Source organism: Emydura macquarii, unplaced genomic scaffold (assembly GCF_026122565.2).
Source record: "Emydura macquarii macquarii isolate MOO-44397 ecotype Brisbane River unplaced genomic scaffold, CSIRO-AGI_Emac_v2 contig_2246, whole genome shotgun sequence".
Classification (NCBI taxonomy): domain Eukaryota; kingdom Metazoa; phylum Chordata; order Testudines; family Chelidae; genus Emydura; species Emydura macquarii.
The window spans coordinates 1,814,466-1,827,880 of record NW_027132383.1 but is presented as its reverse complement, the minus strand read 5'-3'; the positions used below and the strand labels follow the sequence as shown (position 1 = coordinate 1,827,880).

General features: G+C 64.0%; 1 protein-coding gene across 1 annotated transcript; it reads right to left on the bottom strand.

Moving 5' to 3' along the window:
* Positions 1 to 262: 262 nt before the first annotated feature.
* Positions 263 to 2,886, bottom strand: LOC137161043 (forkhead activin signal transducer 3-like). The gene is given in 4 exon segments (XM_067560045.1): positions 263 to 573; positions 576 to 1,251; positions 1,483 to 1,587; positions 2,298 to 2,886. Coding segments are annotated over 4 exon segments (1,197 nt in total). The 5' UTR covers positions 2,481 to 2,886; the 3' UTR covers positions 263 to 340.
* Between the last annotated feature and the right edge of the window lie 10,529 nt (positions 2,887 to 13,415).

Here is a 13,415-nt window from a genome sequence, read left to right as displayed (position 1 = left end):
CCAACCCCTTCCCGTGGGGCAGTCTGCAGGGGGACAGGCCTGGCCCCAGCTGCCCCATCCCCTGCGAGATCCCCCCCTTCCCTCCAGCCCCGGCTCTGGGCCCTGCTGCTGGGGAGAGGCCCCCCCGGCATGGCACCACTCCCCCTTGAGCCCGGAGGGCCGGGCCCCGCCGCACGCTGGGCTGCAGTTCCATGGTGCAGGCCAGGGGCATGGGAGAGGCTGGTCTCTGGGGCAGGGCTGGGGGGGAATGTCTGGGCCCCCTCCCCTTCCACTTCCCAGCTCTGTGGCCCTTATTGCACATTTAGCATCAGCCGTTGCCCAGCCGCCGCCCCCGGGCCCCTCAGAATCCGCCGTACTGCGGCAGAACCAGCCGGGGGCCATGCCACGGCGGGGGCACCGGGGGCGGGGCAGGACCGGCCTTGCTGGCAGGGAGGGCCGGGAAGGTGCTGTCCAGGTCCAAGGGGATGCCCAGCAGCGGGGGAAGAGCCGGCGGCGAGGGGGGCGGCACCAGGCCCCAGTACCCGGGGCTGACGTAGGCCGTGGGGCAGCAGCCGAGGCAGGGCAGCCCGGGGAGGGGGGGAAGGCAAAGCAAGGGGGGATGAGCGGGGGCAGGCCAGCACTGGGGGGCAGGCCCGGGGCATAGGAGGCGGGGGGCTGGTGCAGGGGGGACGCCGGCGGGGTGCGGCAGGCGGAGCCCTCCGAGTCAGAGCTGCTGTTCTGGGAGGCCTGGAGCAGCCGGGGGCGCTTGGCCGGAGCCGGGGGCTGCGGGGTACCTGGGCTCGTCTCGTCCCAGGGCAGCGTGGAGGCAGAGGAGGAGCGAGTCCTTGGCATGGCAGGGGCCCTCGGCACAGGGGGGGAGCAGAGCAGGAAGGGAGAGAGATCCTGGCTCTCGGGGTGCAGAGACCCCTGAGCCCCCAGCTGCTCGTTCAGCTCCACCTTGGGCAGGTTCTGGAGCAGGGCCTGGATGGAAAAGGACGTGTCCAGCTGGTGCCGGCCGTGGGGCCCGGCCTGAGACTCCGGCTCAGCGGTGGGGGCTCGAGGGCCCACGCTGGCCACAGCCTGCATCTGCCGGGGCCCCCCCCCATAGCGCTGCCCGTGCAGGATGAAGGGGGCCAGGTCGCTGGCGAAGGAGGCCGCCTCCTGCCGGGAGATGGCCGTGTTCTGCAGCTTCAGGGCGTCCGGGGGGATGCGGCTGACGTCCACCGTCCAGAAATTCCCTTTGGCCTTGGGCTTCGCGGGGTCCTTCAGCAGCTGCCGGGGAGATCGAGACGGGCTCAGCCAGGGACGGAGCTCCCCAGAGTCAGAGACCCCAGCCCAGCCCCCCCACTGCCAGCCTGCCCCCATATACCCCATCACCATCACCCCCACCCTGCCCCCCCAGTACCCCATCACCATCACACCACCTGCACCCTGCCCCCCATGCCGTCACCCCCCCTTGCCTGGCCCCCCGTTGTCTCGCTGCCCCCCCGGCCCAGCCCTCACCTTGGAGAAGCAGCTGTTGGAGGACAGGTTGTGGCGGATGGAGTCCTTCCAGCCCTGGTAGCCCTCCGTGAAGAAGGGGAAGAGGGAGCCGATCTCCTGGATGATCTGAAACCCAGAGAGGTAATGAGCCCTGCTGCGGGGGGGGGGGGCTTCACTCACAGCCCCTCCCGGCCGACCCACCCCCCAATTGGTGACCCCCACCTCGAACCAGAGACCCCGCACCCTCCCCCGTGACCTGCCTCCTGCACCCTCCCCCGCGACACCTTCCCCCCAGTAACCCCCCAACCCGAACCAGTGACCCCCACCTTCCCCCAGTGACCCCACCTTCACCCGAACCAGTGACCCCCCACCTCGAACCAGTGACCCCCCCCGCCTTCCCCCAACCAGATCCCCACCTCCACCTGCCCCACCCCGAACCAGTGACCCCCCACCTCCACCTTCTCCGTGACCCCCTTCTCACGATCCAGTGACACCCCCCGCCACCATCTTCCCCAGCCGAAGCAGTGACCCCCCCCAGCCCCTTCCCACCTCCACCCACTGCGCCCCACCGTCCCCCTCCCCCCAACCAGCGATCGCCCCCCGCCGCCCCCGAACCGGAGAGACCGCCCCTGGCGCCCCCAGTTATGCCCCCAGACCCCCCGACAGATGTCCCCCCCAGCCCGCGGGCGAGCAGCCTGGAGGGGGCGAGCCGCGGGGCCGGTGACCCTCCCTCAGCCGGGCTCGCCCGCCCCCCCGGGGCAGCGCCGCCGACGGGCCCCGATCCGGAGCCGGGGGGCGGGGCGCGCTGCAGACTTCGGGCTCCCCGCGGGCCCCACCTGGGACAACTTCAGCTTCCTGCCGGGCGCGGCCTGGATGACCAGGGCGATCATGGCCAGGTAGGTGTAGGGCGGCTTGCGGTGCCGGCTGTATTTCTTCTTCGCCGGCCGGGCCGGCCCCGGCCCCTGCCCCTGCTCCTGCTCCGGGGGCTCGGCCCCTCCCTCCTGACACAGCCGCTCCATGCCGGGCCGGGCCGGGGCTGCTCGCGGGGGCCGCGCTGGGCTGGCTCCGTCAGTCCGTCGGTCCCGCCGGGCGCCCGACGCGGGGGAAGGCGAGGGTCCGCAGCCGCCTGCAGCCCGGCCTGGGTCGGGGCTCAGCTCAGCTCGGCTCGGCTCGGCCCGGGTCTGCCCCTCTCTCCATCCACCCCAGCCAGGCCCATCCCGGCCTTTGTCATGCTGATGGGCGGCTCGCCCCCCTGGAGCCAGCCCGGCTGGGTGCGGCCCGGGCCCCTGCGCTGCGCTCCTGGCAGGAGGCGGGCGGCGGCTCGGGCTTGATTGAGGTGAGAATGGGCCGGGCGTGGCCCCGGCCCCCCGGGGAGGAAGCAGCGCCAGGGAGGGGGCCGGACTCAGAGGGCAGCAGCAGAAGCAGCATCCTTCCCCCCATCCCTGCCTGGCTCTGGGGTGACCCCCAGGGGCAGGGCGGCGCCTGCTGTCCTGGGTAGCGAAGGGACCCCAGAGCTGGGAGTGGAGCCCTGGTCTCCCAAGTCCTGCTAGCTTAGCACCTAACCACTGGGCCACCCGTCCTCCCGCCCGGCCTCGGGGATGCTCCTGAGGAGAGGCTGAGGGAACTGGGCTTGTTTAGTCTGCAAAAGAGAAGAGTGAGGGGGGATTTGATAGCAGCCTTTAACTACCTGAAAGGGGGTTCCAGGGAGGATGGAGCTAGGCTGTTCTCAGTGGTGGCAGATGACAGAACAAGGAGCAACGGTCTCAAGTTGCAGTGGGGGAGGTCTAGGTTGGATATTAGGAAAAACATTTGTCACTAGGAGGGTGGTGAAGCACTGGAATGGGTTACCTAGGGAGGTGGGGGAATCTCCATCTTTAGAGGTTTTTAAGCTGCAGCTTGACAAAGCCCTGGCTGGGATGGGTTAGTTGGGGTCCGTCCTGCTTTGAGCAGGGGTGGGACTAGGTCAGTGTTTCTCAACAGCTGGTTGGGGCTGGTCCCTGAGATCTCCCTGACAGGGTGTAAGAAGCTGGTCCCTGCTCTCAAACAGGTAGAGACACACGGGACTAGATACCTCCTGAGGTCCCTTCCCACCCCCATCTGCTGTGCTTCTGTGAGTCTAAGCCCTGGCAGGGAGGGGCCTGCAGGGAGCAGCCTGACCTGGGGCCCCGGGAGGGACTCGAAAGAGCCATTTCTACCCCTTGGGATCCGCTCCCAGGCCTGCGGTTCCCATCTCCCGTGTGGGGATACGCTGGGAGTCTGCCGCTGGGGCGAGGAGCTGGGCAGGACTCCGCAGCCACAAGGGTTTGCTGACGCGCCAGCATGGCCCCCCGAAGCCGGAGGCATAGCACCCTCCTCACTGCCACGGGATGCGGGGCCTGGCTGGGCACCGCGGTCCTGCAGCACCACGGGGCCCCTGTCCTGCCGTGCCGGAACCAGCCTGTCCGAGCCAGGCTCTTCTCCACGGTGCATCTGGGCACGGGGGCGACAGAGTCTGCGGCTTCCGCCAGGTGGCCTTGTGGTTCAACCGGCTTGGAAACTTGAAGGCCACCGAATAGAAGCAGTGGGCATTTGGCTTTGAAGATCGCATGGTTTGTGAGCCAATCTCCGTGATTTCTGGCTCCTCGGGCTGGAGGGAGCCGCTGTAAACGAGGGAGGGGGTGACTCTGCCTGGGATTGGCCAGGAGGGCACATTCCCGTGCCTTTGGGCCCTGCCAGCTCCCCCCAGGGCTCTCTGCACCCCCCCGGGCTCTCTCTGGAGGTCTGCCATCCAGGCACTGACCGGGCTTAGCCCAGCTTAGGGGGTGAGCTCACAGTTAGGGCAGAGAGACACCCCACAGCGACCCTTGGCCGACAGCGCCTCTGAGCCCCTCCTGATGCCCAGCCTCCAGTCCCAGAGCATGTCCATCCCCAGCCAGCTAGAGGCTCCCGCTCCCGGCTTCCCCCCCCTTCCCCGTGTGGATCCTGGCGCTGGGGGGTGGAGGCGACTCCCAGCTCTTTGCTGGAGATTCCCCAGCTGAGAGAGCCAGGGATGAGATGGGGGAAATCTGCTCCCCGGGCCTGCTGTTTCTGCTCCAACAGTCCGCAGTGCAGGAGCTCACCCTTTAAATCCAGCCATTTCTCCCATGGGGGTAGCCCAGGGCGAGACCCTCTGGGGTGAGGTGCCCAGCTTGGGGCCTGCAGCCCTCGGTCTGCGGAGCGACGTTTGCAATCCCCGGGGTGAGCTCTGTGCGTTCTCGCTGTGCTCTCAGGCAGGGGCTGGGCAGGGCCGGGTCTGCCCCTCACGTCTTTTGGAGGGGGTGCTTTCCTCCCCCTTCCCCCCCCCGCAGCCCCTAGGGCCAGAGGAATTCGCTCTCCTTGCACCCCTGCCCCGGAGGAGTTCTGTGCCCCCACCAATTATTGGGGGGCTCCATGCTCCTGGTTGCCCCCCCTTGTGCACACCCCCATGTCTGTGTTTTGGGGTGATCGGCTCCACAGCAGGTGTGAAGTGCAGAGTCCACGGGGCAGACCCTCCGCCCACAGCCTCCCTTCCAGAGACACACAGCAAAAGGGGGATGGTTTCACCAGGGGGGCCGTGGCAGCTCTGAAGGCCCCCCCGGTTGGCGCAATGGGGGGCTCCGTGGGTTCCCTGTTCAGATGAGACTCAAGCCAGGCTCCTCCTTGGATTAGGGAGATCCCTGGCTCTAAAATGAGGAAATCTCCTTGGGTCAGCAACTGACCTGACTCATTCCAGGCCAGAATTACGGGGCAGCGCTTTCAGGGCCTGGATGGACAGACGCCCTGGTGGGACACGCTAGCATCTCCTGGCTCAGATCTGGACGGGAGGGAGGTTCGCTGCACCAGCTTCCCCCTCCCCTGGAAGACGGTGGGAACCTGCAGCCCCCAGCCCCGCTCGTGGCCCCTCCAGAGAACAGGACGGTGCTAGGAGCAGGCAGAAGGTGGTCGGCTGGGAGGGACCCATGTGCGCCCCGGATGGGTAGTAGGAACCAGCCTCTATCCTGCCGCACACGTGCTGGCCTTGGCCAGGACCCGGGATGCTCTTCCAACCAGGCTGAGGCAGGGCTGGCCGGCCCAGAGCTCCTGCAGGCTAAGTGGAGAGCACAGGTGGCCCAGGAGAGACTCGTGCCCCCGGTTCCTCTAGGGGGACTGGAGAATTCCCCGAGAGATGGAGGATCCTGGGCAGGGGGGCTCAGCGCCTCTCTCCTCCCCCCCAGCTCTCCCTTCCTTCGTTCCCTTCCCCTGGATGGAAGCGAAGCCCCGCGAGGAATCCCGAGTGGAAAAGCCCACGAGGGCCCATCTCCCTGCCCCAGGACAGGACCTTCCCCATAAGTGGATTCTCCAGGCCCATGCACTGGGGCTCCCCTCTTCCCTTGGGGACCGGGCCATGGTCTGATCTCCCTGCCTGGTGGGATGTTTCCCCCGAGATCTCCCCCTGGATTTCCCTTGGCCCAGTTTGCTGCCCTCGTCCTGCTGCCTTCCTCCTCCTCCCCCCGTCCAGCCAGGGACCCAGCCCCTTTGTTGTGCTAAGGCTGGGGGGATTATGTCAAGTGCCGCCACTCACTGGTGCTGATTGCACTGGTGAGCTCTGGCACCAGCGGGGAGGTCACAGGCAGGTTACGATTCACAATAGGGTGGAATAGCCTGGAGGCGCGTTGGCAGCGCTGCGCGGGGGGGGGACACGACACCCCACGGGCTGGAGTAGCCGGGGAGCTGTGGTTAGGGACTGAGGGGTGTCAGCAGAGGCATGCCCATCCTGAGGGCCACAGGAGCCCCACCTGACTAGGCAGACAGTGCGTACCTGGTCCCACTCACCTGCTCTCCTGCCCCGGGGCAGCTGTTTGCTTCCTGACCGAGCCTATCCACACGGCTCCCCGGGGAGCCGCCACCGCCATGTGGATCCGAGAGGGGAAGGTTTGCTGATTGCAAAGCCTGCGGGGAGCTGGCTCTGGCAGGGCTCTCCTGAGGTCAGCCGGGGTTGGCCTCACCCAGGGGGGTCCCAGACTTTTCCCCTGTGCCCCCCCTGTGCAGGGCAGCCAGTATTGACACGTCTGGGGGAAATGCTGAAGTTCAATTGTTCCATCGGGGCCCAGCACTCACTGGCGCCTCTTTTCCCTCCCCTCCGACCCCGGCCCTTCCCGGCTGCGCCCTGAGGGCAGGTGCCACCCCGCCCCCCCCAAGGCAGTGCTAAATGCCCTGACCTCACCCCCCCCAACTGAGCCAAAGCTCCATGTCCCCACTTTACAGGTCCCCCCGGCCTCTGCCCCCCTGGTGGGGCTGGCTCAGGTCTTTGGGTGTTTCCCGTCACCCGTGGCAGGCACGGCCCGCCCCGCTTGGCCCTGGGACTGCCCCAGCGCCAGCTCTGCTCACAGGGCCCGGTTTTCCCACCACCGGCAGGAGAAAGGAGACAGCCTGTTACCCCAGTCAGGCCCTGGGGCAGAGGGGTGGGCTGTGGGTTAAGTGGGGGGGAACCCCGAGTTTGGGGGAAATGGGGTGGGGGAAGCCCAGCTTTGGCAGGGGAGCCCCCAGTTGGCAAAACGGTCAAGCGAGCCCAGCTGCCGAGGCCCGGCTGAGGATATCAGCTTCCTGCCTCACTCTGGTGAGGGGCGGCTGAGGGGGGAGGGCACCGTGGGCAGCTGGCAATGGGGGGGGGCTCCTAACACAGACAGCGGAGATGGGAGGGGGAAGGGGACAGGTCAGTGCCCTGGGAAGGGGGGTTCCCCGACCTCCCAGTGCAACACACAGCACAGCCACACCCTGCCGGGGGCAGCCGAGATGGAGGGGCCAGCTGAGCGCACGGGGGGGGGGGGGGGGGGGCAGCTGAGTGCACGGGGGGAGGGGCAGCTGAGTGCACGGGGGGGTCCCCGCTACTCTCCACTTCAAAACCACAAACACACACCCCCCCCGCCCCTGCCTGCAAGCCAGATGCTGTGGAAGGGGGAGGAAACTGTCTGGCTGCACCTCTGCTGCGCCCCTGACCCCAGCTCCCCCCTACCACGTGCTCCCCGCACAGGCTCTGCCAGGCAGGGCAAGCGGCCAGAACCGGATTGGGCGGGGAGTGGGAAGATGCGGTCTGGGGGCACAGCGCCCCAATCTCTGTCCTGGCTGGGGGACCTCCCGGCTTGGCCCTGCCCTGCCTATCTCGCTAGCACCCAGTGAGCGCCGGGTGGCACAGGCATTCGCGCGCGGTCCAGGCCTGGCCCGGGGCTGGCGAGAACCGGGCGGGACCTGAGCGGTTTGTTAACGGATCTGCCCGTGTGACGCCGGTTTGGGAAGGAGTTGCAGCGTCCGGGCACGGGGGAGGCGCGTGGGGCCTGAGCAGCTGGCCGGGGCTAGTGGCGGGGGAACCAGCACCGAGCTGGAGGCTCTCCCTTCCCGCGACACGGCTTGCCGGGCCGCCCTCCGCTGCCTCCGGCCTCACCACGGACTGCGTGCAGCAGAGACCCCGCCTGCGCCTGGCTGGCCGGCCTGCGGCCATCGCCCGGCTCCGGGTCAATCGGCTGCTCCACTATTGATTGCAGCAAGGAAATTACGGCTCTCGCCCCGTTCACAGCCTCTTCTCGCAGCTCGTTACCAGGTTCCCTCATTTGTTCCCAAACTAGCAGGCTCCCAGCGCCTCCCTGATTAGCTACGGGCGGGAGCCTGGCTGTCCACTCCTGAGGCTCAGCTCCTGGGGCTGAAAATAGCAGTGTGGACGTTCCAGGTGGGCTGGAGGCCGGGCTCTGAATCCCGGTGAAGGGGGAGGAGACATCGGGGCTTCCAGTCCCAGTGGGAACATCTGCACCACTGTTTTTAGCCCCCTGCATCCTGTGCCCCACAAGCCGGGCTCGGAGACTCAGCGCCGGGGGTGGGGGGTTTCCTTTGCAGTGTAGACGTGTCCTAAGGGAGCTGGTCAGGCCTGGGTTAGTGGCTGGGTTAGAGCCTGTGCCAGGCTCCAGCGAAGGCCAGGACTGGGGCCGGGGTGGGGGGTATTTGGCTGGGGTCTGTGTCAGGGTGAGGGCCTGTGGGATCCCACCTCCCCTTGATCACATCCCCCCACTCAGACTGATCTGCCCCCCACCACCCCATTTCTGTTGACGCCCCCGGTGCCATCCCCGCAGCTCCCCTGCACCAGTCCGGCCCAGCCTGTCTCCTGGGGGCCGGGTGGCAGGAGACGGGAGAGTGTTGGGGCTATTGACAAGGTTTGGTTTAAAAAAATAAAAGAAGCTTTAGCTTTTTTTGACTAAAGCAGTGGATTAGTTTTAGAAATTTTAGTAAGTGCAACTAGAGGCTTAGGCCCCGGGGGCAGCCCCATGCAAGCGCCTCTCACCTTTTGTTTTGTAGCATTTGCTGATGATCTTCTTTGTGGCAGTTCACGGGGCCCTTATCACCATCTGTCGTTACTGAGTGCTCCTGGCATGACCCCGGCTCCGGTCCCGCATGCAGACCCTGGGCCTGGCCTCCCCTGCGGAGTTCTGCAGAGGTCTACACAAGTGCAGTGAGTTTAGGGGGGTCGCAGCACAGACACCCCATCCTTGCTGGGCACAGTCATCTGTCAGTCTCTGCTTGAGGGAGGGCCTGGACTAGAATCACACAGGGCAGGAGGCTGGGAATGGGGGGGGCGCCAGCAGAGCTGGGGAGCGGGAGACCGGAGGCTGGCATAGTGGGGTGGGGGCTGTGGTTTGGGATTTAGGGTGAGGGAGGGATGCAGTGTCCCCTGCGGGCCAGTCTGGGGCAGAGCTCCTCTCCCTGCCTAGGGGTGGGCTGGAAGTTTGTATAGGGCAGCAAAGGTTGGCTTGTTTTTCTAGAGCGGGGGGATGACGGGGCTGAGTGGGGAGATGGGGGTGGAGAGAGAGAGAAGGGGCTGGTGGGGTCCCGAGGCAGGAGGGGGGCGAGGAGGGGGCAGAGGAGGGAGAAGGGTGGGCACCTTTTCTAGGTTGAGGGAAGCTTGCAGATTTCAGCAGCCTGCTTCCAGCGGCTGAGAGCTGGGCTGTGCGCAGGTCAGGCCGTCCCATCCCGGAAGGGGACAGCGTTGCCCACCCACACATGCACCCCCCCCCATTTCCATGCATCAATTGGCGTGCGGCTCGCTGGACGTTTGGCCCGAGTGTCCCAAGGGCCTGGTCTTGTGGGCTGGCTCCTGCCCTGGGGCGGGGGCTCCTGGAAGAAGAGAGGAAGCGGCGCAGAGGATCTCGGGGCGCAGGTGCCAGCTCTGCGTCGAGGGGGGCAGCAGCAGCAGGCGATCGATCCCTGCAAGGGGGGGTGGGCGATGGGAGGTGGCATGGATTACCCGGGGTCCTGCGCAGATGGGGATGGGGCGAGTCTGTTCTGGGGGGAGAAGGGGACAGGGTGCTCCTCTGCGCCCAGTGAGCAGCTGACTGCGTGCCCAACCCCCTGAGACCTTCGTCCTCCGCCGTCAGGTCACCCGGGCCTGAGTTGCTGGATCTCACCAACCCCTCCCCCAAGTCAATGATGGCTGGGCTGGGGGGGCCATGAGTGAGAACACAGGAGGGGACCTCACTGAACAAGGCCCAGGGGAGCCCTGCTGCCCGGGGCGGGGCTGGGTGGTGTGCTGGGGCTTTCCTTTACTCCCTGCCAGAGGCTCCTGGCTGGCTGGCTGATCTCCGGGCTAGCTGGGGGCATGGGCAGTGGGACGTCCGCGCCCGCCTATCCCGCAGCACCCCACGCCCAGTGTGCAACGGGGCAGCAGATTCTAACCCCTGGTTTCTAAAAAGCCAGTTTCTAGCCCTCCTGGTTTGTATTTAACAAACAGCCCCCTCCAGCTGTGAGCTGTGACCGGCACAGCGATGGCTGCAGGCAGCCTGGAACCCCAATATCCCCGTTCACTCTGAAACATAATGATGGCAGGTTAAAGGGAGCGATGCCCTGGTATGACAGGTGGCTGTTTGTTTGTTATGCCGCATGACGCTCCCTGCACTTACAGAGGCCCCTGCCAGACTTCGGCTCACACAGCCCTGCCTTTGAGTTGGGCCACACCGTGCTGACAATTCACTGGGGCGCGGGCTCAGACCTCGACCCACAGAGAAGGGTTCTCAGCGTGCCGGGGCCGCGAGCTTCCTCGTTTGCATGAGGAACATCCTCAGACTTGCTCAAAGGCAATTTCAGTGGCTCATCCTGGGCCAGGTACTGATCCGTTCTGCCCCCCGCTGCTGGAGGCGTCCCCCGTGTCTCACCCGCCTCCTGGCTCAGCGTAAGTCTGTGACACTCAGGCCTTATTTCCGACACTCACAACCCCACCCCACCCCCGACCCCAGGGGGCTACACACAAACCCGCAGCAGATGAACCAGGGACAAATACGTCGTTAGCACTTTATTACTGAGGCGTGCAGCCAGGGTGCCGTGTGCCGGAGCAGGCCCAGAAGATACAGTCCTGGAGCAGCTTCGCGTCAGAACAGAGCCCAGCCAGGTCAGACACACAGGGCCCAAACATAATTTTTTCAGGCCCAGTAGAAACTTGTAACATGGGCCCCCTCCCACACACATACCCATGGGGGGTGCAGCCTGGGCTGGATGCCCCCAGGTCCTGGTAAATTCTACCCTTCCCCCCCCTGTGTGGCCCTTGCAGACACAGTCTGATCCCAGGGCGGAGAATGGCTTGGACTTCTTCCAAGGACGTGTGGGAGACCAGGGGGACGAGGCGCGCAGGCTGGCGTGAGCCAGCAGAGCTCCGTTGATGCCACCTGAAGATCTGGCCCATGCCACACGTTTCCAGGAGGATTGAAAGAGCATCTGAGCGGTTCTCTGGCCTCTAGCAGAAACCCTGGCCCTCCAGCGCCTGCTTTCGCCCTTCGCTCCTGTTGGCCGTCGGCCGCTGGTGCAGCGAGGGGCAGGACCGGGAGGGGAAACTGTGGGTGTGGGGCAGCCCACGCTGGAGTCAAATTCGAACTCAAACACGGGGGCTGTCCTAGAACCTGACATGCATGCCATGTGACCCGGCCGTCCAATCAGAACCCACCTCCTCTGCTCAAGGCGCCTAGCAGATCCTTGCAACCAATGGCTCTCAAAATAGCCGCAGAAGAATCAGCCGGAGAACCAACGTGCTTGTGATCACGGTGATCAGCTACAGCACGTAGGGCTGGTCCCACTGGCTCTGCCATATGGACCATCTGATCCTGCAGCCCGTCTGCCAGGGGTCACCATCAGCTCACCAGGGGTGGGGCAAGAAACGCTCCAATGGGCAGTAATGAAATTGCTTCTTGGGGGGGGGGATTTGTTCTCCAGACTTGTGGGTGCCTGGCTGGGCACCTCTTAGCCTTTCTAAAATGCTGATTTAATAATTATCTGGCCCATGGTACTCTGGTGGATGTTTTCACCCACAGCTGTACCGTCTTTCTCAGAAGTCTGTTAAACTGCTTACTTCAGTGATCCCCACAGCAGTGAGTTCCACAGGCCAACGGTGCCAGAGGTAAAGAAGTATGTTCTTTAATCTGTGATACTTTTAAAAAACTTTTGATTGACCATCACCTCTGCTCCCGTGGGAAATGGGGAGGGAAGCGCAGCGCCTGATCTGCTCCTTCCTCTCTTCTATTCGTGACTTTCCATAGTTGTGCCAGGTCCCCAGGATTCACAGCTTTCAAGGCCAGAAGGGGCTGCCAGGATCATCTCATCTGCCCTCCTGCGCAGCACAGGCCAGCAGATTCCCCAGAATTAATTCCCGAGTGAACAAGAGCACAGCTTGCGGGAAAACAGCCATTCTTGGTTTTTAAAGGGCCAGCGACGGCGAATCTCCCACGACCCTTGGTAGCTTGTTCCCACGGGCTAGTCACCCTCCCTGTGAAAAAGTCTGAACGGACAGAATGATGGCACTAGCCCATTGTCCTGCCGTCTCCGCACGCTGGGGGTCTGAACGCTGCCGCACATTAAGCAGCGCTCCTGTCAGGATTTCCCCACCAGGGTGTCAGTTAATTCAGAATGCAGCAATGTCTGCGAGGGGGTAGATCTCCAGCCTAGGCTTTGGGAGACCTGCGCTCCAGTCTCTGCTATACCAGCCTCCTCGTGTGACTTAGCCTCTTTGTGCCTCAGTTTCCCATCTGTGAAATGGAGATAATACCTCTGCCCTGCCTCCGAGGGGAGTTGTGGGGATAAATACATTCGATTGGGACGGGCTCAGAGACTACAGTGATGGGGACCATAGAAGCACCCAAGACAAATAAATGAGCAGCTCAGATTATTCCTTCGGAGGTGCATGTCTTTGCATCTGTCAGCAGTGAATTTCAGCTGCCAGGGGACTGCCCAGACGCCGAATTTGTGACTGGAAAGCGACAAGCTACACTGCCGCGGCTGTGAGTCATTCAGCCAGCGCTGCTTTTCATGAGGGGAGCCGAACAAAGAGGGAAGGAGGGAAATTGCTGCAGAAAACCAGTACAGGGTAGAAAGCATGGGCCAGATGTGCTCGGAGACACAAGCCCTGGATTCCCTGGGAGCGGAGTGTGGGCTCCTTAAATAAAAGGGTTCTTAAAAGTGCTGGACCTTGATTGTCAAGAGGAGACGAAGGTTGTTGGCCGTGAGGGTTGACACCTTCTAGTAACCGGACTCACAGGGAGGATAAGAGACTTGCTACTGCCGCTAGCCGAGGGATATCTCCATTATCTCCAGCACAAGGGATGCAGTTACTAGTGACAGGAGGGCGATATAGTTAATGTCAGTCAACACGGAAAATCAATCCTGTCTAACTGACGTGGTCTCTTTTAAAAGCGTTTACAAGTGTGGTTGGTAAAGGTCATCGTGTTGCTGTAACAGACGTCAAGTTCTGCAAGGCATTTGACGTGGTGCCCTGCAATATTTTGATTAGGAAAACACAAACTCAATATGGCACATACTAAATAGATTAAAAAATGCCTGGCTGACAGGTCTCAAAGTGTAATTATAGATGGGAATCACCAGCAAGTGGGCGTGTTTCCAGGGGTCCCGCCAGGATCGGTTCTTAGCCCTGTGCTATTAACATTTTTATTAATGGCTGG